This window comes from Salmo salar, chromosome 09 (genome assembly GCF_965601325.2).
Source record: "Salmo salar chromosome 09, fSalSal1, whole genome shotgun sequence".
Taxonomy (NCBI): Eukaryota; Metazoa; Chordata; class Actinopteri; order Salmoniformes; family Salmonidae; genus Salmo; species Salmo salar.
The window spans coordinates 66,405,615-66,428,020 of NC_138299.1; the positions used below are offsets into that span (position 1 = coordinate 66,405,615).

Sequence of the window (22,406 nt, forward strand, 5' to 3'; positions counted from 1 at the left end):
AGTAAACCCATGGAATATGGTGTTAATATTTATAAAAAAATCTATTAGCAAGTACAAATTACAAGTGCATAACTATATCGTAATATTCGTAATATTCCATGAAGAAAAATTGTTGGAAAAAGTATTTGTATCATTATTTTGTTGCAGTGTTTTCATAAAACGTGTCCAATATTTGATGGGCAATAAAAAAAAGCCTCATGTTGATGTTGGTCACTACTACTAACTAACGTGAGCTAGTCATGCTGTGGGCACTGTGCAGTTCCAAAACAATCCAAAGGGTGGCAGCCTAGATCACAAATTAATGTTTTGCATGAAATAATGTTCTAGTCACGTGCAATATAGCAGGATTGTGATTTTAGGCTGCCACCTTTGGATTATGTTGGAACTGCGTAAACTCACATTAGCAGTAGTCTATTGGTGATGGGTCATTCGCGAACGAGTCGGCTCTAAGTAATCCCGTGTAGCTCAGTTGGTAGAGCATGGTGTTTGCAACGCCAGGGTTGTGGGTTCGATTCCCACGGGGGACCAGTACAGAGAAAGAAATGTATGCATTCACTACTGTAAGTCGCTCTGGATAAGAGCATCTGCTAAAATGACTAAAATGTTACATTAAAAAATAAAAATAAAAAAAAGTTAAATCTAAGAGCCAGCCCTTGTTGGTGAATGTTGGGAGCTGGCTCGCATATCAGAAGTGATGAATCTCTTTAAATAATGATATGAATAATCAGAAGATTTAAATGAATAGAATTAACTAATTCAATGAATGGATGCTGTTTGATGAGAGAGCAACTGGGGATGCAGCATGAAGGAATCACTCAGCATGATGCCATAATGGAGGTCTGATCCTATTTGGAGTAGCCCCTCCTCAAAAGATCTGCAGATCCTCTGAGCTGGTGGAAGAACAAGGCCTCAGTCTACCCACGGCTTACTAAAGTCATGACAGGGAGACTGTGCATAGTAGCCACATCTGTTCCCTCTGAGAGGGCCTTCTTAAAAACAGGACAAATAATTACTGAGAGAAGAAACTGCATCAGCCCCTCAAAAGTGAGGCAGCTTGCATTTCTGAATGCAAAGCTCTCATAAAAATAAAATATGGGCAGCATTGCTGTGTGCTGCTGGTTATAACATGCCAATAAAGAAGAGAGAGAAAAGAGGGACCAGTGTAATGTTTTAACTGAGATGTCACCAAAACCCAGAAGACAGCTAAATGCAGCACTCACCTTTGATGATCTTCATCAGATGACAACCCTAGGACATTATGTTATACAATACATGCATGTTTTGTTCAATCAAGTTCATATTTATATCAAAAACCAGCTTTTTACATTAGCATGTGACGTTCAGAACTAGCATACCCCCCGCAAACTTCCGGGGAATTTGCTAAAAATTTACTAAATTACTCACGATAAACGTTCACAAAAAGCATAACAATTATTTTAAGAATTATAGATACAGAACTCCTCTATGCACTCGATATGTCCGATTTTAAAATAGCTTTTTGGTGAAAGCACATTTTGCAATATTCTAAGTACATAGCCCAGCCATCACGGGCTAGCTATTTAGACACCCGGCAAGTTTAGCCTTCACCAAAATCAGATTTACTATTATAAAAGTTTGATTACCTTTTGTTGTCTTCGTCAGAATGCACTCCCAGGACTGCTACTTCAATAACAAATGTTGGTTTGGTCCAAAATAATCCATCGTTATATCCGAATAGCGGCATTTTGTTTGTGCGTCCCAGACACTATCCGAAATGGTAAATCAGGGTCGTGCGCATGGCGCAATTCGTGACAAAAAAATTCTAAATATTCCATTACCGTACTTCGAAGCATGTCAACCGCTGTTTAAAATCAATTTTTATGCAATTTTTCTCGTAAAAAAACGATAATATTCCGACCGGGAATCTCCTTTTCGGCAAACAGAGGAAAAATCACAAAGACGGGGGCGGCCAGGGCATGCGCCTAAGCCCACAGTCCCTTGATCGGCCACTTGAGAAAGGCGATAATGTGTTTCAGCCTGGGGCTGGGATGACGACATTCTGTTTTTTCCCGGGCTCTGAGCGCCTATGGACGACGTAGGAAGTGTCACGTTAGAGCAGAGATCCTTAGTAAAAGATAGAGATGGAAAAGAAGTTCAAGAAATGGTCAGACAGGCCACTTCCTGTAAAGGAATCTCTCAGGTTTTGACCTGCCATTTGAGTTCTGTTATACTCACAGACACCATTCAAACAGTTTTAGAAACTTTAGGGTGTTTTCTATCCATATGTAATAAGTATATGCATATTCTAGTTACTGGGTAGGAGTGGTAACCAGATTAAATCGGGTATGTTTTTTATCCAGCCGTGTCAATACTGCCCCCTAGCCCTAACAGGCTAGCTTGAAAAATGGGTAGTCTGATTATTTCTGGCTTGGTACTCTGCTGACATAATCTAATGTTTTGCTTTCGCTGTAAAGCCTTTTTGAAATCGGACAGTGTGGTTAGATAAAGGAGAGTATTGTCTTTAAAATGCTGTGAAATAGTCATATGTTTGAAAAATTGAAGTTTTTGTATTTTTGAGGAATTTGTAATTCGCGCCACACCTATCATTGGATATTGGAGCAGGTGTTCCGCTAGCGGAACGTCTAGATGTAAGAGGTTAAATAATAAACAAGTGATTGGTGAGTGAAGCCAGGTGTGATAAGACAAAGACAGAACAAATGGAAAATGAAAAGTGGATCGGCGGTGGCTAAAAAGCCAGTGACGTCGACCGCCGAACGCCGCCCGAACAAGGAGAGGGACCGACTTCGGCGGAAGTCGTCAATGTATGGGGGCACAGCTTAGTCGAGGTAATTTAAGTAATATGTACATGTAGGTAGAGTTAAAGTGACTATGCATAGACAATAACCAGAGAGTAGCAGCAGCGTAAAAGAGGAGTTTAGTCCCAGGGTCCTTAGCTTAGTGATGAGCTTTGAGGGCACTATGTTGTTGAACGCTGAGCTGTAGTCAGTGAATAGCATTCTCACGTAGGTGTTCCTTTTGTCCAGGTGGGAAACGGCAGTGTGGAGTGCAACAGAGGTCGGTAGTCATGTAGGCAGGTTACCATAGTGTTCTTGGGCACAGGGACTATGGTCGTCTGCTTGAAACATGTTGGTGTTACAGACTCAGTCAGGGACAGGTTGAAAATGTCAGTGAAGACACTTGCCACTTGGTCAGCGCATGCTTGGAGTACACATCCTGGTAATCCGTCTGGCCCTGCGGCCTTGTGAATGTTGACCTGTTTAAAGGTCTTACTCTCTTCGGCAGCGGAGAGCATGATCACACAGTCGTCCGGAACAACGGATGTTCTCATGCATGCTTCAGTGTTGCTTGCATCGAAGCGACCATAGAAGTAATTTAGCTCGTCTGGTAGGCTCATGTCACTGGGCAGCTCGCGGCTGTGCTTCCTTTGTAGTCTGTTATAGTTTGCAAGTCCTGCCACATCAGACGAGCGCCCGAGCCGGTGTAGTACGATTCAATTCTAGTCCTGTATTGACGCTTTTACCTGTTTGATGGTTCATCTGAGGGCATAGCGTGATTTCTAATAAGCGTCCAGATTAGAGTCCCGCTCCTTGAAAGTGGCAGCTCCAGCCTTTATTTCAGTGCAGATGCCTGTAATCCATGGCTTCTGGTTGGGGTATGTACAGTTGAAGTCGGAAGTTTACATACACTTAGGTTGGAGTCATTAAAACTTGTTTTTCAACCACTCCACAAATTTCTTGTTAACAACTATAGTTTTGGCAAGTCGGTTAGGACATCTACTTTGTGGATGACACAAGTCCTTTTTCCAACATTTGTTTACAGACAGATTATTTCACTTATAATTCACTGTATCACAATTCCAGTGGGTCAGAAGTTTACATACACTATGTTGACTCTGCCTTTAAACAACTTGGAAAATTCCAGAAAATTAATGGCTTTAGAAGCTTCTGTTAGGCTAATTGACATCATTTGAGTCAATTGGAGGTGTACCTGTGGATGTATTTCAAGGCCTACCTTCAAACTCTTGACATCATGGGAAAAATCTAAACAAATCAGCCAAGACCTCAGAAAAAACATTGTAGACCTCCACAAGTCTGGTTCATCCATGGGAGCAATTTCCAAACGCCTGAAGGTACCACGTTCATCTGTACAAACAATAGTATGAGTTTAAACAAGTATAAACACCATGGGACCACGCAGCCGTCATACCGCTAAGGAAGGAGACGCGTTCTGTCACCTAGAAATGAACATACTTTGGTGTAAAAAGTGAAAATCAATCCCAGAACAACAGCAAAGGACCTTGTGAAAATACTGGAGGAAACAGGTACAAAAGTATCTATACCCACAGTAAAATGAGTCCTATATTGACATAACCTGAAAGGCCGCTCAGCAAGGAAGAAGCCACTGCTCCAAAATCACCATAAAAAAGCCAGACTACGGTTTGCAACTGCACATGGGGACAAAGATCGTACTTTTTGGAGAAATGTCCTCTGGTCTGATGAAACAAAAATATAACTGTTTGGCCATAATGACCATTGTTATGTTTGGAGGAAAAAGTGGGAGGCTTGCAAGCCGAAGAACACCATCCCAACCATGAAGAACAGGGGTGGCAGCATCATGTTGTTTGCTTTGCTGCAGGGGGGATTGGTGCACCTAAGAAAATAGATGGCATCATGAGGAGGGAAGATTATGTGGTTATATTGAAGCAACATCTCAAGACATCAGTCAGAAAGTTAAAGCTTGGTCGCAAATGGGTCTTCCAAATGGACAATGACCCCAAACATACTTCCAAAGTTGTGGCAAAATGGATTAAGGAAAATAAAGTCAAGATATTGGAGTGGCCATCACAAAGCCCTGACCTCAATATTATAGAACATTTGTGGGCAGAACTGAAAATGTGTGTGCGAGCAAGGAGGTCTACAAACATGACTCAGTTACACCAGCTCTGTCAGAAAGAATGGGCCAAGATCCACCAAACTTATTGTGGGAAGCTTGTGGAAGGCTACCCGAAACATTTGACCCAAGTTAAACAATTTAACTTAATCGGGGTAGGGGGCAGTATTTTGATGTCTGGATGAAAAGCGTGCCCGTAGTAAACTGCCTGCTACTCAGGCCCAGAAGGTAGGATATGCATATTATTAGTAGATGTGGATGGAAAACACTCTGAAGATTCTAAAACGGTTTGAATGATGTCTGTGAGTATAGCAGAACTCATATGGCAGGCAAATACCTGAGAAAAAATCCAACCAGGAAGTGTGGAAATCTGAGGTTGTAGTTTTTCAAGTGATTGCCTATCTAATACACAGTGTCTGTGTGGTCATTTTGCACTTCCTAAGGCTTCCACTAGATGTCATCAGTCTTTAGAACGTTGTTTCATGCTTCTACTGTGAATGGGGAGAGAATAAGAGCATATGGAGTCAGATGACTGAGAAAATGACATGAGCTCAATATCATGAAAAACTGAGTTTAAATGTATTTGTCTAAGGTGTATGAAAACTTCTGACTTCAACTGTACGTGCGGTCACTGTGGGGACGACGTCATCGATGCACTTATTGATGAAGCCAGTGACTGATGTGGTGTACTCCTCAATGCCATCGGAAAAATCCCATAACATATTTCAGTCTGTGCTAGCAAAACCTGTAGCTTAGCATCTGCTTCATCTGACCACCTCTTCATTGACCAAGTCACTGGTGCTTCCTGCTTTAATTTTTGCTTGTAAGCACGAGTTAGGAGGATAGAATTATGGTTAGATTTGCCAAATGGAGGGAGAGATAGCTTTGTTCGCATCTCTGTGTGTGGAATAAAGGTGGTCTTTTTTCCCCCTCTGGTTGAACATTTACCATGTTGGTAGAAATTAGTTTCCTTGTATTAAAGTTCCCGGCCACTAGGACCGCCGCCTCTGGATGAGTGTTTTCCTGTTTGCTTATGGCCTTATACAACTCATTGAGTGCGGACTTAGTGTCAGCATCGGTTTGTGGTGGTAAATTGACAGCTGCGAAACATATAGATGAAAACTCTTGGTAAATAGTGGGGTCTACAGTTTATCATGAGATACTCTATCTCTGGCGGGCAAAACCTTGAGACTTCCTTAATATTAGATTTTGTGCACCAGCTGTTGTTTACAAATATACACAGACCGCCATCCCTTGAATTGCCGGTGCAGCGTAAACCCCGCCAGCTGTATTTTATCCATGTCATCATTCAGCCACGACTCGGTGAAACAGTTTTTAAATGTCCCGTTGGTAGGATATTCTTGATCGTAGCTCGTCTATTTTGTTATCCAATGATTTGTCTAGACTGGCTGATGGTAGAGGCAGATTACCCACTTGCCGTCGGATCCTTACAAGGCACCTAAGTCCCCGATACCTCAGTCTCTTTCTGATGCAAGTGATGGGGATGTGGGCCTTGTCGGGTCTCTGAAGTAAATATTTTGCTTCCGAGTCGTTAAAGAAAAAATATTCGTCCAGTACGAGGTGTCACCGCGGCTGCCTAGAAGGCCATCATCGCTTATTTTTTTGTTGACATTGAGACTGATGTTTTGCGGGTACTATTTAATGAAGCTGCCAGTTGAGGACTGGTGAGGTGTCTGTTTATCAAACTAGACACTCTAATGTACTGGTCCTCCTGCTCAGTTGTGCACCGGGGCCTCCCACTCCTCTTTCTATTCTGGTTAGAGCAAGTTTGCGCTGTTCTGTGAAGGGAGTAGTACACAGCGTTGTACGAGATTTTCAGTTTCTGGTCAAGTTCTCACGTGGAATAGCCTTAATTTCTCAGAACAAGAATAGGCAGACGAGTTTCAGAAGAAAGTTATTTGTTTCTGGCCACTTTGAGCCTGTAATCAAACCAACAAATGCTGATGGTCCAGATACTCAACTAGTCTAAAGGCCAGTTTTATTGCTTCTTTAATTAGAACCACAGTTTTCAGCTGTGCTAACATAATTGCAAAAGGGTTTTCTAATGATCAATTAGCCTTTTAAAATTATAAACTTGGATTAGTTAACACAACGTACCATTGGAACACAGGAGTGATGGTTGCTGATAATGGGCCTCTGTACGCCTATGTAGATATTCCATAAAAAATCAGCCGTTTCCTGCTACAATAGTCATTTCCAACATTAACAATGTCTACACTGTATTTCTGCTCAATTTGATGTTATTTTAATGGACAGAAAATGTGCTTTTCTTTCAAAAACAATGACATTTCTAAGTGACTCCAAACTTTTGAATCGTAGTGTAAGTAGACATGCAATCATAATTGATTGTAGCGCATATAAAGCAACCACGAATTTCCGGGCAAGGGTGGTCCATTTAAAATTCATTCCTTCCTCCCTCGCTCCTTGCCCTGCAAGTGTAAACTTGCCAGATGTCATCAGAAGTGTCCACTTAATTTGAGGGCTGAGGGGATAGGGTGTGTCTTTTAAGTGTTTGAAATGCAGCCTCGGGCCCCGAAATTTCGGGTCTGGTGACGTCAATGCTGGTTGGCGACACGGTACCAAGCCGCCCTGGTGATGCAGAGAGAGCTAGAGCAGACACTAAAGCAGCCACAGCCCTAATCCTTTGTTCTTATCTTATCTGGTATATACCGAGATGAGCAAAATGGAGGGCATGCTTGAAGCAGTGATCCAGACAGTCTTGATTGATCGCCAAGCTTTTGCAAAGGCCAGACAGTCATAAAGGCCAGTTGTGTTGGTTTGTTTTCTCCCTGATACTTAATTGATTAGTTAATGGCAATGCTGGCCTTTAAATACATGTGGTCTCCATGATCTGAATCAATACAGCCAGCAGAGCAGAGACAACAACTCTGGCAGCCTATTGCTTGTGCTCAGTCTAGACTAAATATGAAGGATAAAAGACAGTAACCTACCAAACTAGTGGTCAAACTTTAAAGCTCCAATCCCTGCCTTTTGTTGAAAGACTTGGACTGACAATCTGGCCCTAGTTGGGGAGGCACTTAGTGACAATGGACCAGTAATTGTTTGGCTGATCAAGCCATTCAGATGAATGTGTCAGGACAGGGCATCAAAAATGCCACAGGTCAGATTCTACGGTCATCAATCCACTCTGTTCTAAAATAGTCTTATATTTGTGAGGGATTTGCAAACAGATTTTGCTCACTATATCTTTGAAAATGGCTTGAAGTGGCAGACAGGCCATCTTGTACCTGACATACCATCTTTATTGCAGTACTGTAGGTTAGTGGCTACAGACTAAAACATCTAAATAGACATCTCTGTATGGGAATGCTCATGAATTGCCTATGGCAACACATACCAGTAAACCAATGTCCCTCATTTGAGTAAATAATGTGTGATGTGTGTGTATAGACCCATGCCATGTGATGCGATTGCAGTAGTACTTCAGGCCCTGGGATTTTGATTGCCAGTGTACCCACTACCCACCTTTGTGTCGCATAATATGAATAGGAGACACATCAATTGAATCTCTTTCACATTCCTCCGATCATGTGCTTATTGCATGATCCTGATGGTCTTTGATGTACTTGCAAAGTCATACCATCGCTTTTATGCTGTTCTCTGAAGTAGGCCACGTCGCACTGTTGTGGTCTGCTCTGGTTTGCTTTGAGGTGCCAGTTGTGGTCACTGTGCAGTGCTTATGTTGAGCTATATTTACTTTGTGAACATGCCCTTTGCTGTGGTGGTTTGACACCATCTCTGGATATTAATAGCCTATGCATTCATCTGATGTTGCAGTGATGTTTGAAGCTGCTCCTAAAATAGCAAGTAATGGAATTCTGCAGTCTTCTCTAGAGCTGAAAGATTCTGCAATATCAAAACAACAAAGCCAAGAAAGCAAGACATTTTGTACAATGCAAATTCAACACAATGACTGGCTGCATATTGTATAGGAGTAGGTAAAGTACTGACCACCCAATCGAAATACAGGAATTTAGCCTGAACATCTTATTCACATAATGCTCATCTACGGCACACACTTTACCACTAGAGAGCGTCATAGGATTGTATAGACATTCATTAAGTTCAATACCCTACTCAACAAATTGGATGCAGTCTATCACAGTGCCATCCGTTTTGTCACCAAAGCCACATATGCTAGCCACTACTGCGACCTGTACACTCTCGTTGGCTGGCCCTCGCTTCATACTCGTCGCCAAACCCACTGGCTCCAGGTCATCTACAAGACCCTACTAGGTAAAGTCTCGCCTTATCTCTGCTCGCTGGTCACCATAGCTGCACCCACCCGTAGCGCACGTTCCAGCAGGTATATCTCACTTGTCACCCCCAAAGCCAATTCCTCCTTTGGCCGCCTCTCCTTCCAGTTCTCTGCTGCCAATGACTGGAACGAACTACAAAAATCAGAAAACTGAAAACACTTATCTCCCTCACTAGCTTTAAGCACCAGCTGTCAGAGCAGCTCACAGATCACTGCACCTGTACATAGCCCATCTATAAATAGCCCAAACAACTACCTCTTCCCCTACTGTATTTATTTATTTATTTAATTATTTTGCTCCTTTGCACCCCAGTATTTCTACTTTGCACACTCATCTACTGTCAAATCTACCATTCCAGTGTTTTAATTGCTATATTGTATTTACTTCGCCACCATGGCCTATTTATTGCCTTTACCTCCCTTATCTCATCTCATTTGCTCACATTGTATATAGACTTATTTTCTACTGTATTATTGTATGTTTGTTTTACTCCATGTGTAACTGTGTTGTTATATGTGTCGAACTGCTTTGCTTTATCTTGGCCAGGTCGCAGTTGTAAATGAGAACTTATTCTCAACTTGCCTACCTGGTTAAATAAAGGTGAAATAAAATTAAAAATTAAAAAGTGATGAGAGTTCATATGAAATGTGCTCCTTAATTTCCTTTAAAACTAATTATTCAAATAGCATGGATCAGAAATACACTTAACTGTCACATCCTGACCATAGAAAGCTTTTATTTTCTATGGTAGAGTAGGTCAGGGCGTGACTGGGGGGGTTAGTCTAGTTTATTATTTCTATGTGGGGTTCTAGGTTTGTTTTTCTATGCTGGTGATTGTGTATGATTCCCAATTAGAGACAGCTGGTAATCGTTGTCTCTAATTGGGGATCATAGATAAGTAGCATGTTTTCCACTTGTGGGTTATGGGATATTGTATTTTGAGTAAGTGTATGTAGCATCTCTGTAGTCACGTTTTGTTTATTGTTTTTGTATTTTGCTTAGTTTCACTTTATAATAAATATGTGGAACGCTACTCACGCTGCGCCTTGGTCCGATCATTCCAACGAACGTGACATTAACGCCATATGTATTTGGACAGTAAAGCTATCATGCAGTTTCTGTTGGGCAGAACATAACCCAAAACAAACTGCAAATCCATCCAACGATTTTGTAGTGACACGCTTGAGTGCATGCTAGGAATATGTGACCAAATAGTAAACTTTTGACTACTTTAATACACTAGAAGTGAATTTGTCCAAACACGTATGATGTCTTCAAATGGGGACTAGATACATAAAGTGTTTTCATTTCTAAACGGTGAAACATATATGTATGAAAATACCCTCAAATAAAAGGTGAATTTCTGTATTGACACCTTATATGAAACATTTGATCTCAAATCCAAAAGGAGTATTGAGCCACTTTAGCTTCACTGTCCAAATACATGGTCTTGAGTATACATATGCTTCCTTAAAATTAGGCTGGGTACTGCGTATAACCTGTACATTTAGGAGAAATGTTCATGTTCAACGTTGTAGTATCACTGTAAGAATTATTCAAAGTGTTGTGCCTATGATTATGTGGGGAGGCCTATACTTGAGCCTAAAATGTGTTTGAGTTTTTGCTGTCATCTAATACAACTCTCAAGGCTTTGATAAACTCTCTAATAATTGGGCAGAGCAAGCAATTATAACAATACAAAATCTAATTAGGAGTTCCGTTCAGAATTTTACACAGAAGTGAGAATATTACTTAACCCCAAAACCCTAGGATTATGAAGTTGATAAAGCCATCAGTGTTTGGGGTATCTGTCTAAAATCCTGGTGTTACACTTGGTTCAGTCACAATTCAAGTAAAACATGTTACAAACAGCAGACTTCAGTGAGGAGCAGTATTTGGCGTTCTTGGCTCCCCAGATGGAATGAGGTCTTCATAATCATTTTAGGGCAACATTCGTGAAATTAAGGTCTTGTTGAATGCTTTCTAAACACATTTAGTAAAGAACGTTTGATATTCTCTTGCTTTACCCAACCACCTTCCAAGGATTTACCAGGTATTTTTAAGAAAAAGGCAAAAGATTTTAAAAACAAATGAAAATGGCTGACTTGAAAAAATTAACAAAAATGTTTTAATTCATGATGTTAAGTATACAAAACACGTTATGATAATAGCTGCTAAGAACACGTATCGGTTCTATTATTGGACAAACTTGTTTAGGTGATATGATGCATTTATTATTTTTTTGGGTTTCATTAAATATTTATTGGACAGAGGCTAAGTCACGTGGCATTATGCGTGATCAACATTAGAGTTAGAGGAGATAATATTTATATAGTGATACTCTAACCATCTTTAAACATATTCAGTTTTAACAACAACAAAAAATACTGTTTCTTGACAGGATATTTTATACCTTTATTCTACAAAATCTTGCAGTTTTTATAATGCAATATCAACCTTTCCTTTGTAACATCATGCTTTACATTTTATTTGCAATGTATAAACAACATCAATTACTCGTTATGAGAGTAACATTCAAATGGCCAGTTAATCAATTTCTAAGAATTTCTGACCCTTTTAAAAAAAATATTCGCTTAAAATGACATACCAAAATCTAACTGCCTGTAGCTCAGGACCTGAAGCAAGGATATGCATATTCTTGATACCATTTGAAAGGAAACATTTTGACGTTTGTGGAAATGTGAAATTAATATAGGAGAATATAACACATTAGATCTGGTAAAAGATAATACGAAGAAAAAAACATGCGTTTAAAAAAAGAAAAGTTGTCATCTTTGAAATGCAAGAGAAAGCCCAATATATGACCTAGGAATCTAGGCACTATTTAGATTTTGGCCACTAGATGGAAGCAGTCTATGTGCAAAGTTTTAGACAATCAATGAACCATTGCATTTCTGTTCAAAATGTTGTATCAAGACTGCCCAAATATACCTAATTGGCTTATTAATACATTTTCAATTTCATAACTGTGCACTCTCCTCAAACAATAGCATGGTATTATTTCACTGTAATAGCTACTGTAAATTGGACAGTGCAGTTAGATTAACAAGAATTTAAGCGTTCTGCCCATATCAGATATGTCTATGTCCTTGGAAATGTTCTTGTTACTTACAACCTCATGCTAATCACATTAGCCTACGTTAGCTCAACCATCCCGCAGGGGGGGACTAATCCTGAAGAGGTCCATAAACAACGTTTCCATCCACAGTTTTTATGCAAGTAAAGTCATACTGTATAAAAAATGATCACGACAGCTGTGATGGAAACAGGAAGTTTTGGTACAATTTTATAAATCCCGAGAGATAATTGTTGGTCGACATGGTGGGATCTTTTTTTGTCGTTAAAATTAATTATGTGAGAAATGGCAGTGGAAACGCCTTTATGCACAAATATTGATATAAAAACCATCACAATGAAGTAAACTTGGAGTCAAGCAATGAAATGGTCTGTGGTCTTTCCACTACGACTTGGGAAACCATGCAGTTTATTAGGCTACAGATTAAACAAGTTATGATGAACTTCAAGGGGTCCTGAAAGTACAAGTTATGAGCTTGACGCTCCTTTCCAATAGATGTCGAGGGTCTTATTCTAGTGACATGATGATCGATGCTTGACTGCCATTTGACAAATAAAGATATTCTTGCTCTTACCCATAATAATCTCATCATGTAGACTAACCTACCTACATGGCCTACACACACTGTATCTGTGAGCTGTTGGCTATAGTGCACTTGCCAATACCAGAGTAGGGTCATTTGCTATTTAACGCAACAGTTTATGACAAAATGCGATGGAAACACATTGAACATCAGATTTTTATTTGGTACATGAAAACTTAAGCGAAAAAGTACATTATGTGCACTACGTCATCGCGCACTGATTTTTATCCTCAACAAGTCATCTTGGTGGAAAAACACCACTGGTGAGAAAATGCACATTTTCTTTATGCAGATTTTAGAATATTCGCATGAAAATCTGTCGCCAATTGGATGGAAACCTAGCTACTGGAAACAAAACAATACAATTCTTGCAGAATTTACTAAACATGGTGTTACTGTGCTCAGACGAGACTCGTATCTGATTCAGGCTTTCCAGTCTTATACTTACTTCATACCTTTTCCCTGATCCCAAAACCAAGAAAAGTCTGATTCGCAAAACAAATATTTAGCGTATTAAAACATGTAAGTTGTTACGATGTCTTTTAAAAAAAAGTAAACCAAAGGGGAATGGGCATGAATTTATCTAAAGCAGTGCTTCTCAATTCCGGCATGTACTGTAGGTGTGATGGTCATGAGTGAGAGGAACCGCAAAATGAAAGGTCATTGATTTAAAGTAACTGTCCATTGTTTCCAAATAAGAATTTGTTCTTAACTGACTTGCCTAGTTAAATAAAGCTTGAATAATTTGTATTTATTTTTTATCTAGATTTCTATGAAATATGACCTATAATTATTTTACAATATGTTAAAAAGCAGCTTTTCTGTGTTGGAATGGTGTGGGCATACCGCAACAAAATGGTGTAGGCATATACAAGTCATTAAAAACATTCATGCGAGTAGACCACTGATTGGCCAGCTCATCCTCCTCTAGACCGCTGACACCATACTCTATGAGGAAATAGTAAGCAGTTTGTAAACGGTCTGTTTGAGTTTGAGGTAGGGTTTTTAAGTGTTTTTCTCTAATGTATGCTTTGGCCACAAATACTAATATAGGACGAGTCAACAACATTATTTGGGTATGCATTTTAAAAGTGAGATTTGTACTGGACAGTTACTTTAAGACAAACATCTGGTAATGGACATTGCCTAATTAAGAGTAAAAAAATTAATCTCATTTCCAGATATGTGCACTGTATGTAAACATTTAATTTCACCTTTAAATACTTTATTTTAATTTTAAGCAGACAACATTTTGTAAAAAAAATAAAATAATAATAATATTGAACTTTTGCCCAAAACACCTCTATTTCTCCTGGCTCCTGGCTCCTGGTTGAGAGCTCATAGTCCAATCAGATTGTGCTACAGAGGTACATTTTGTCACTGCCCATATTAAGGCTTGGCGTAGTTATACATTTACTCTGTAGTAATCCCCTGTTAAACAGCATTGCACAGCATTGCTTTCGATCCCATATGATTTACAAAAACACACACTTACTCGGACATAGCCATAGTACTCTTTGGCCATGCCACTATTGTTGCTTTCGTTCCTACCATCACCACTCCTCTATTGAAGCAGGCCTTTCAAAGTCTTTTTGGCAGCGAGTGCACAACAGTCTGTTACCTTTTCCCTATTTCACTTTGCCGTAGGAACTGAATGTTTTTAGCACTGTCCGCTAACTCTGGGTATAGCTCGATGGAAAGTACGTAGTACCCGTCGTACCCCTGCACTTTCCCACTGCTCAGAAGCTGCCTCTTCTCTCCCTCTGTCCATGGGCGGACGCCCTCCTCGCCGTCGCTCACCCTCTGCTGTTCGTTGGCCCACGCACTCACTAACGCCCTCTGGCGGGCCAACTCAAGCACGCGGGCCTTTTCCTCATCCACCGTGGAGCCATAGCGCACGTGCAGCGCTAGTGGCCCACGACCCAACTCCACGTCTGCGAAGCGACGCGTCCGGCTGTCCATGACCGTGGTGGACTGGGACACGCTGACGTTGACGCCATTCTCCAGGGTCTTATGGCCGCTGGTGAGGCGCAGCGCAGCCAGATCACCGTCGGGCACGCCAGGCTTGACGAAGTAGTGAGTGTCACGGCCTTCCACGGTGAAGTGCAGGTTTTCCAGGTAGAAGGCATTGTTGAGGACTGCGGCCACCTTGATGCAGTCCTCGTTGGCCACATTGAGCGTGTGAGTGTGGGCAGTGCCCTTGTAGATGGCGAACATGACAGCCCTCCCGATAAGGGACTGGGCGGCTGAAAACCAGAACCAGGGCCTCTCACCTCGACGGCCTCGGCCCGCATGGACCTCCGGCAGCCGCTCAAATGACAGGAGGGCATGCGCTTGTCTGGTAACTTCCTGCTGGACACCAGAGATGGACTGTAAAGAGAGTGCAGTGAAACGTTAACATCTGAGAAGAACTTCACACTGCAGTCCATTCAGGAGCAGAAACAGGCTTCAAATAGTTTACATGTTCCTGCAAGATAATTGTATTACCAGGCAGTGGGATAAAGCTGAAACAAGGTAAAATGCCAGTGGAGATTTTTTTTATATCAAGATCACCTTGCAATTCATGACAGTGTAGTAAGCATTGAATAAACTTCATAATTCATTCATAATTATTGTGTTAATAATGACACGTGGAAATGTCACATATGTAGTGCTTTTAAATGTCTGTGTGCATTGCTTTTAAACTTGTATTTTACGAATGTGTAATGCAAGGACAACTATCACACTGTCTTGGATAGCAGAACAGTTATTAATTGGATACAACAAATACAAATTTCAAGATATGTTATTTGCTACTTTTCCCAAATGTTTACACACTGGCCCATGAGGCACAGTGACCCAAACCTGTAACTAATTTAGAAGAACCATGCAACAAATCTGCAATACTACTGGCACATGCTTTGCAATATACTCAGATTGCAATTACATACCAAACTTTTGTGAAAACATAACACACAATTCTCTACCTTAGCACAACCTTCACAACTAAATCCTATTGTGAGCAAATTAAAAGCAACACTGTTCAACAAGCTAAGCTCAATTACCAATAAATCACTTTCACATGTGCAAACACTATTTGTGTTAATGTTCCCTTTGCAGTCAGACCTTTGGTATGGATAAAAAGGCTACATGTGAGTACTCCTGTGTTTGGAGAACAATGGAAGCAAACTTGGCAGAGAGAGGTAGAGGTGGAGTTGGAGGTGGTGGTAGAGGTATAAGTGGAGGTAGAGGTGAAGGAAGACCAAGAACAAGGAGAGTTACCCTCTGATTAAATTCGGGCGACTGTGGTGGACCATGTGCTCAACCATGCTTTGACCTTGAAAGAGGCTGGGCAGAGAGTGCAGCCCAATCTGAGCCGCTTCACAGTAGCATCCATCATTCAGACATTCCAAAATAAGAATACTGTAGATACGTACTGCAGACACTGGAAATATCTACTACTTTTACTACTTGACTGTAGTACAACATAAAGCACAGTAAAGACTGTAGATTCCAATACATACCGTAAGGGGAAACCAAGTAAACATGTCAAGTATTACTGTACAGTGCATTCGGAAAGGATTCAGACCCCTTGACTTTTTCCACATGTTGTTACGTTACAGCCTTATTCTAAAATGTATTAAATCATTTTTACCCCTCATCAATCTACACACAATATCCCATAATGACGAAATAAAAAATGGTTTTAGAAATGTTTACAAATGTATTAAAATAAAAAACAGAAATATCACATTTACATAAGTATTCAGACCCTTTACTCAGTACTCTGTTGATGCACCTTTGGCAGCCATTACAGCCTCGAGTCTTCTTGGGTATGACGCTACAAGCTTGGCACACCTGTATTTGGGAAGTTTCACCCATTATTCTCTGCAGATCCTCTAAAGCTGGTTGGATGGGATGCGTTGCTGCACAGCTATTTCCAGGCTCTCCAGAGATGTTTGATTGGCTTCAAATCCGGGCTCTGGCTGGGCAACTCCGGAAAATTCAGAGACTTGTCCCGAAGCCACTCCTGCATTGTCTTGGCTGTGTGCTTAGGGTCGTTGTCCCGTTAGAAGGTGAACCTTCGCCCCAGTCTGTGGTCCTGAGACCTCTGGAGCAGGTTTTCATCAAGGATCTCTCTGTACTTTGCTCCGTTCATCTTTCCCTCAATTGTGACTAGTCTCCCAGGCCCTGCTGCTGAAAAACATCCCTACAGCATGATGCTGCCACCACCATGCTTCACCGTAGGGATGGTGCCAGGTTTCCTCCAGATGTGACACTTGGCATTCAGGCCAAAGAGTTCAATATTGGTTTCATCAGACCAGAGAATCTTGATTCTCATGGTCAGAGTCCTTTAGGTCCCTTTTGGCAAAATCCAAGTGGGCTGTCTTGTGCCTTTTACTGAAGAGTGGCTTCCGTCTGGCCACTCTACCGTAAAGGATTGAATGGTAGAGTGCTGCAGAGATGGTTGTACTTCTGGAAGGTTCTCCCTTCTCCACAGAGGAACTCTGGAGCTCTGTCAAAGTGGCCATTGGGTTCTTGGTCACCTTCCTGACAAAGGCCCTTCTCCCCCGATTGCTCAGTTTGGCCATGCGGCCAGCTCTAGGAAGAGTCTTGGTGGTTCCAAACTTCTTCCATTTAAGAATGACAGAGGCCACTGTGTTCTTGTGGACCTTCAATGCTGCAGAAATGTCTACGGACAATTCCTTCCACTGTGGCTTGGTTTTTGCTCTGACATTCACCGTCAACTGTGGGACCTTATATTGTCAGGTGTGTGCCTTTCCAAATCATGACCAATCAATTGAATTTACCACAGGTGGACTCCAATCAAGTTGTAGAAACATCTCAAGGATTGAAACAGGATACCTGAGCTCAATTTTGAGTCTCAGAGCAAAGGGTCTGAATACATATGTAAATAAGGTATTTCTGTTTCTTTTATACATACATACATACATACATACATACATACATACATACATACATACATACATACATACATACATACATACATACATACATACATACATACATACATACGCAAAAAAAACAACAACACTGTTTTCGCTTTGCCCTTATGGGGTATTTTGTGTAGACTGATGAGATTTGTTTTTATTTAATCAATTTCAGCATAAGGCTGTAACATAACAAAATGTGAAAGAAGTGAAGAGGTCTGAATACTTTCCAAATGCACTGCATGTATGAAATATGGTGCTATACTACTTTGTAACATGTTTATCTTGTATACTGTATTACTGTAGTGTTTACTGTACTATATGCTATTTTGTTTTTGTAGAACTGAAAGACGACCACCACGTGGTGGTAGAACACATCTATTTACAGACGGACAGGAGCCTGCCATTGTGCAAATGGAAGTTGTAAATAATGCCATAAGACTGTGGTAAATCCAACAACAAATTATTGAAAACCAGAGTGAGCTCATCAACCATAGCCCCCATCCTTGGGGCTTTCCTGTTCTGCATGTTATTCTGGCATTAATACGTATCACATATCAGATGGAAAACAATGTACAAATAATATATATCATTGAGTTAATAAAGCCACATACAAACATGGTCTCTTTTTTGTTTTCTTGAGTAAGGCAGGTCCAAAATGCAGGTGTTTCAGCCTAGCTCAGTGCTTTCTGTGGTGGTGGGGCAGCCAGCAGAAAATACGGAGCGTTGGGCCGTGATTGGCTCTGTATTATGTCACTCATGGGGACACTACGTCACCGCAAAGTCTAAGAGGGAACCTTGAAAATTCTAGCCCTTTGGGTGCTGCCATAGTGTTACATTAGAAGTGCCCATCCAAGAAGACTCAAGGTCATTGGCCACAGATAAAATGACGTCAAATCATGTTATATGTACAGTAGCTTTGATTGGACTGATCATGTCAACATCATACTTTCAAAATCTTAGCTAGCAGTCATCATGAATCAAATCGACAATCTACTGGCAAATCCTTTTTAATCCTTGTCATATGAAGAGAAATTAAGATAAAACGTATCGGTGCACTTCGGCCATAAATATTACACAACAAGTTAGAAATCTCAAATTCAACGAGTGGTTTGGAAGGAATCAGTGACAGTGTGGTCTCAAATCTGGGATTAAGGGCTCTTTTCCAAGTTTAAAATGATAAACATTCAACATTGGCCATGCTGTCAATGAAGCATTATTTGTGCCGCACCCAAAACAACTGTTAACTCGGAACTGCGAAAACTTGACTTCAGTGAGTTCAAGACAATTGGGATGTCAGGAATAAACGAGGTCCGACTGGTAAAAATAAATGTCAACGGTCATCCAACTCGGAATTGTAAATCCGGCCTCCAGTTGCTTTGAAAGCACCATAAATCCAGAGAATGCCAGAATTTGATGACAAAATTTGCTCATGAAGGACCGTCGTGCCACCTTCCTGTTCAAGTGAGCACAGCACAACAATGTGAGCCCATATGCCAGGGAGTTATGTATACTGTAGCTAAGAAAGTAATACTAGGTGTATTTTGTGTAGTAAGCTGTTAGTAGTCCATGTGCCTCACCCTAATAATTTGGTCTATTTACTCCTCTTAATTTTGCCTACTGTTCTGACTTGGTGGTGCACATGCAGCCTATAACCTGTTTTAGAGAAATGTAATCATCGAATATTGTAAGAGCTTTCATTGTCTGCTAATATGCCCCCTTTATTTATCCTACGGTTCTGACTTGGTGAACAGGGAGAACATTGTAAGAACAACCCTTGTTCTGAATTCTCAAAAGTGCAATTAAATAGTTACATTGACTAACTTTACGTCTGTTCTTGCTCGCTCAATGTATTAATCGAAATTACGGATTGCCTCTTATCCACTTGCCGTCCCCTTATGCCATAGTTTGTACATCTCAATTGTCATTAGAAACCCCATTTGTTTAAGCAAGTCAGCCATATCAGCTATGTTTTTTTTAAAAGGCAGTAAATGAGGCTGAATGAACTGTTTAGCTGCCAGACAAGGCTCCGCTGATAGCCAGCTGTAGCAGTGGTAAGATGTTGGGACTGCTGTTGGGACAGCTTTATGTAGGCCTAACAGTTTGTGGGCACCGTTTGTCACCGTTATAGTGCAACTAATGTATTGTTTAGTGTTGTGTTGTGTAGTGGCTTTGCTGGCATGCATCCCACTCTTTTTTTTCCTACCAAGATTTACATGCTAAAATTGGCACTGAGGATAACACAGTGCCACCGAGCGGCAAGCTCCCAAGGACTGTGGGCTCTCATTCTCTGTGGCCAATGTGAGTAAGATATTTAAGTGTTAACCCTCGCAAGGCTGCCGGCCCAGATGGCATCCCTAGCCGCGTCCTCAGAGCATGCGCAGACCAGGTGGCTAAAGTTTTTACTGACATATTCAATCTCTCCCTATCCCGGTCTGCTGTCCCCACTTGCTTCAAGATGTCCACCATTGTTCCTGTACCCAAGAAAGCAAAGGTAACTGATCTACAGTGGCAAGAAAAAGTATGTGAACCCCTTGGAAATACCTGGATTTCTGCATAAATTGGCCATAAAATTTGATCTGATCTTCATCTAGGTCACAACAATATACAATCACAGTCTGCTTAAACTAATAACACTCAAACAATTATTAATGTTCATGTCTTTATTGAATACACTGTGTAAACATTCACAGTGCAGGGTGGAAAAAGTATGTGAACCCTTGGATTTAATAACTGGTTGACCCTCCTTTGGCAGCAATAACCTCAACCAAATGTTTCTGTAGTTGCGGATCAGACCTGCACAACGGGCAGGAAGAATTTTGGACCATTCCTCTTTACAAAACTGTTACAGTTCAGCAATATTCTTGGGATGGCTGGTGTGAACTGCTCTCTTGAGGTCATGCCACAGCATCTCAATCGGGTTGAGGTCAGGACTCTGACTGGGCCACTCCAGAAGATTTATTTTATTTTGTTGAAGCCATTCTGTTGTTGATTTACTTCTGTGTTTTGGGTTGTTGTCATGTGCCTTTTTTTCTCCATACATAGTGATGTGTGTTTCTTCCAAACAACTCAACTGTAGTTTCATCTGTCCGCAGAATATTTTGCCAGAAGCGCTGTGGAACATCCAGGTGCACTTTTGCAAACTTCAGATGTGCAGCAATGTTTTTTTTAGACAGCAGTGGCTTCTTCTGTTGTGTCCTCCAATGAACACCATTCTTGTTTAGTGTTTTACGTATCGTAGACTCGTCAACAGAGATGTTACCAAGTCTTTAGCTGACACTCTAGGATTCTTCTTAACCTCATTGAGCATTCTGCACTGTGCTCTTGCAGTCATCTTTGCAGGACGACCACTCCTAGGGAGAGTAGCAACAGTGCTGAACTTCTCTAAATTTATAGAGAATTTGTCTTACTGTGGACTGATGAACAACAACGCTTTTAGAGATACTTTTGTAACCCTTTCCAGCTTTATGCAAGTCAACAATTCTTAATCTTAGGTCTTAATCTTGTGACCAATAAACTTTGATTTGATATACACTACTGGTCAAAAGTTATAGAACACCTACTCATTCTAGGGTTTTCCTTTATTTTTACTATTTTCTACATTGTATAATAATAGTGAAGATATCAAAACTATGTAATTACACACATTGAATCATGTAGTAACCAAAAAGGTGTTAAACAAATCAAAAAAATATACAGTATCTCACAAAAGTGAGTACACCCCTCACATTGTTGTAAATATCTGAGTATATCTTTTCATGTGACAACACTGAAGAAATGACACTTTGCTACAATGTAAAGTAGTGAGTGTACAGCTTGTATAACAGTGTAAATTTGCTGTCCCCTCAAAATAACTCAACACACAGCCATTAATGTCTAAACCGCTGGCAACAAAAGTAGTACACCCCTAAGAGAAAATGTCCAAATTGGGCCCAATTAGCCATTTTCCACCCCCGGTGTCATGTGACTCGTTAGTGTTATAAGGTCTCAGGTGTGAATGGGGAGCAGGTGTGTTAAATGTGGGGTCATCGCTCTCACACTCCCTCATACTGACTGGTCACTGGAAGTTCAACATGGCACCTCATGGCAAAGAACTCTCTGAGGATCTGAAAAAAAGAATTGTTGCTCTACATAAAGATAAGAAGATTGCCAAGACCCTGAAACTGAGCTGCAGCATGGTGGCCAAGACCATACAGCGGTTTAACAGGACAGGTTCCACTGAAAACAGGCCTCGCCATGGTCGACCAAAGAAGTTGAGTGCACGTGCTCAGCGTCATATCCAGAGGTTGTCTTTGGGAAATAGACGTATGAGTGCTGCCAGCATTGCTGCAGAGGTTGAAGGGGTGGGGGGCCCGCAAACAGTTTGCTGAAGACAAGGACATGGATTACTGGAACCATGTCCTGTGGTCTGATGAGACCAAGAAACTTATTTGGTTCAGATGGTGTCAAGCGTGTGTGGCGGCAACCAGGTGAGGAGTACAAAGACAAGTGTGTCTTGCCTACAGTCAAGCATGGTGGTGGGAGTGTCATGGTCTGGGGCTGCATGAGTGCTGCCGGCACTGGGGAGCTACAGTTTATTGAGGGAACCATGAATGCCAACATGT

General features: G+C 41.0%; 1 protein-coding gene across 4 annotated transcripts in view; it reads right to left on the reverse strand.

Annotated features, from left to right (window-relative positions):
- Positions 1 to 13,013: 13,013 nt before the first annotated feature.
- Positions 13,014 to 22,406, reverse strand: part of LOC106611581 (teneurin-3) — a 229,349-nt gene continuing 219,956 nt past the window's right edge. For all 4 annotated transcript variants that reach the window (XM_014211944.3, XM_014211943.3, XM_014211940.3 and 1 more), the window contains one exon: positions 13,014 to 15,241. In XM_014211944.3, the coding sequence (XP_014067419.2) occupies positions 14,489 to 15,241 (753 nt within the window). In that variant the 3' untranslated portion in view covers positions 13,014 to 14,488. The remainder of the gene's footprint in view (positions 15,242 to 22,406) is intronic.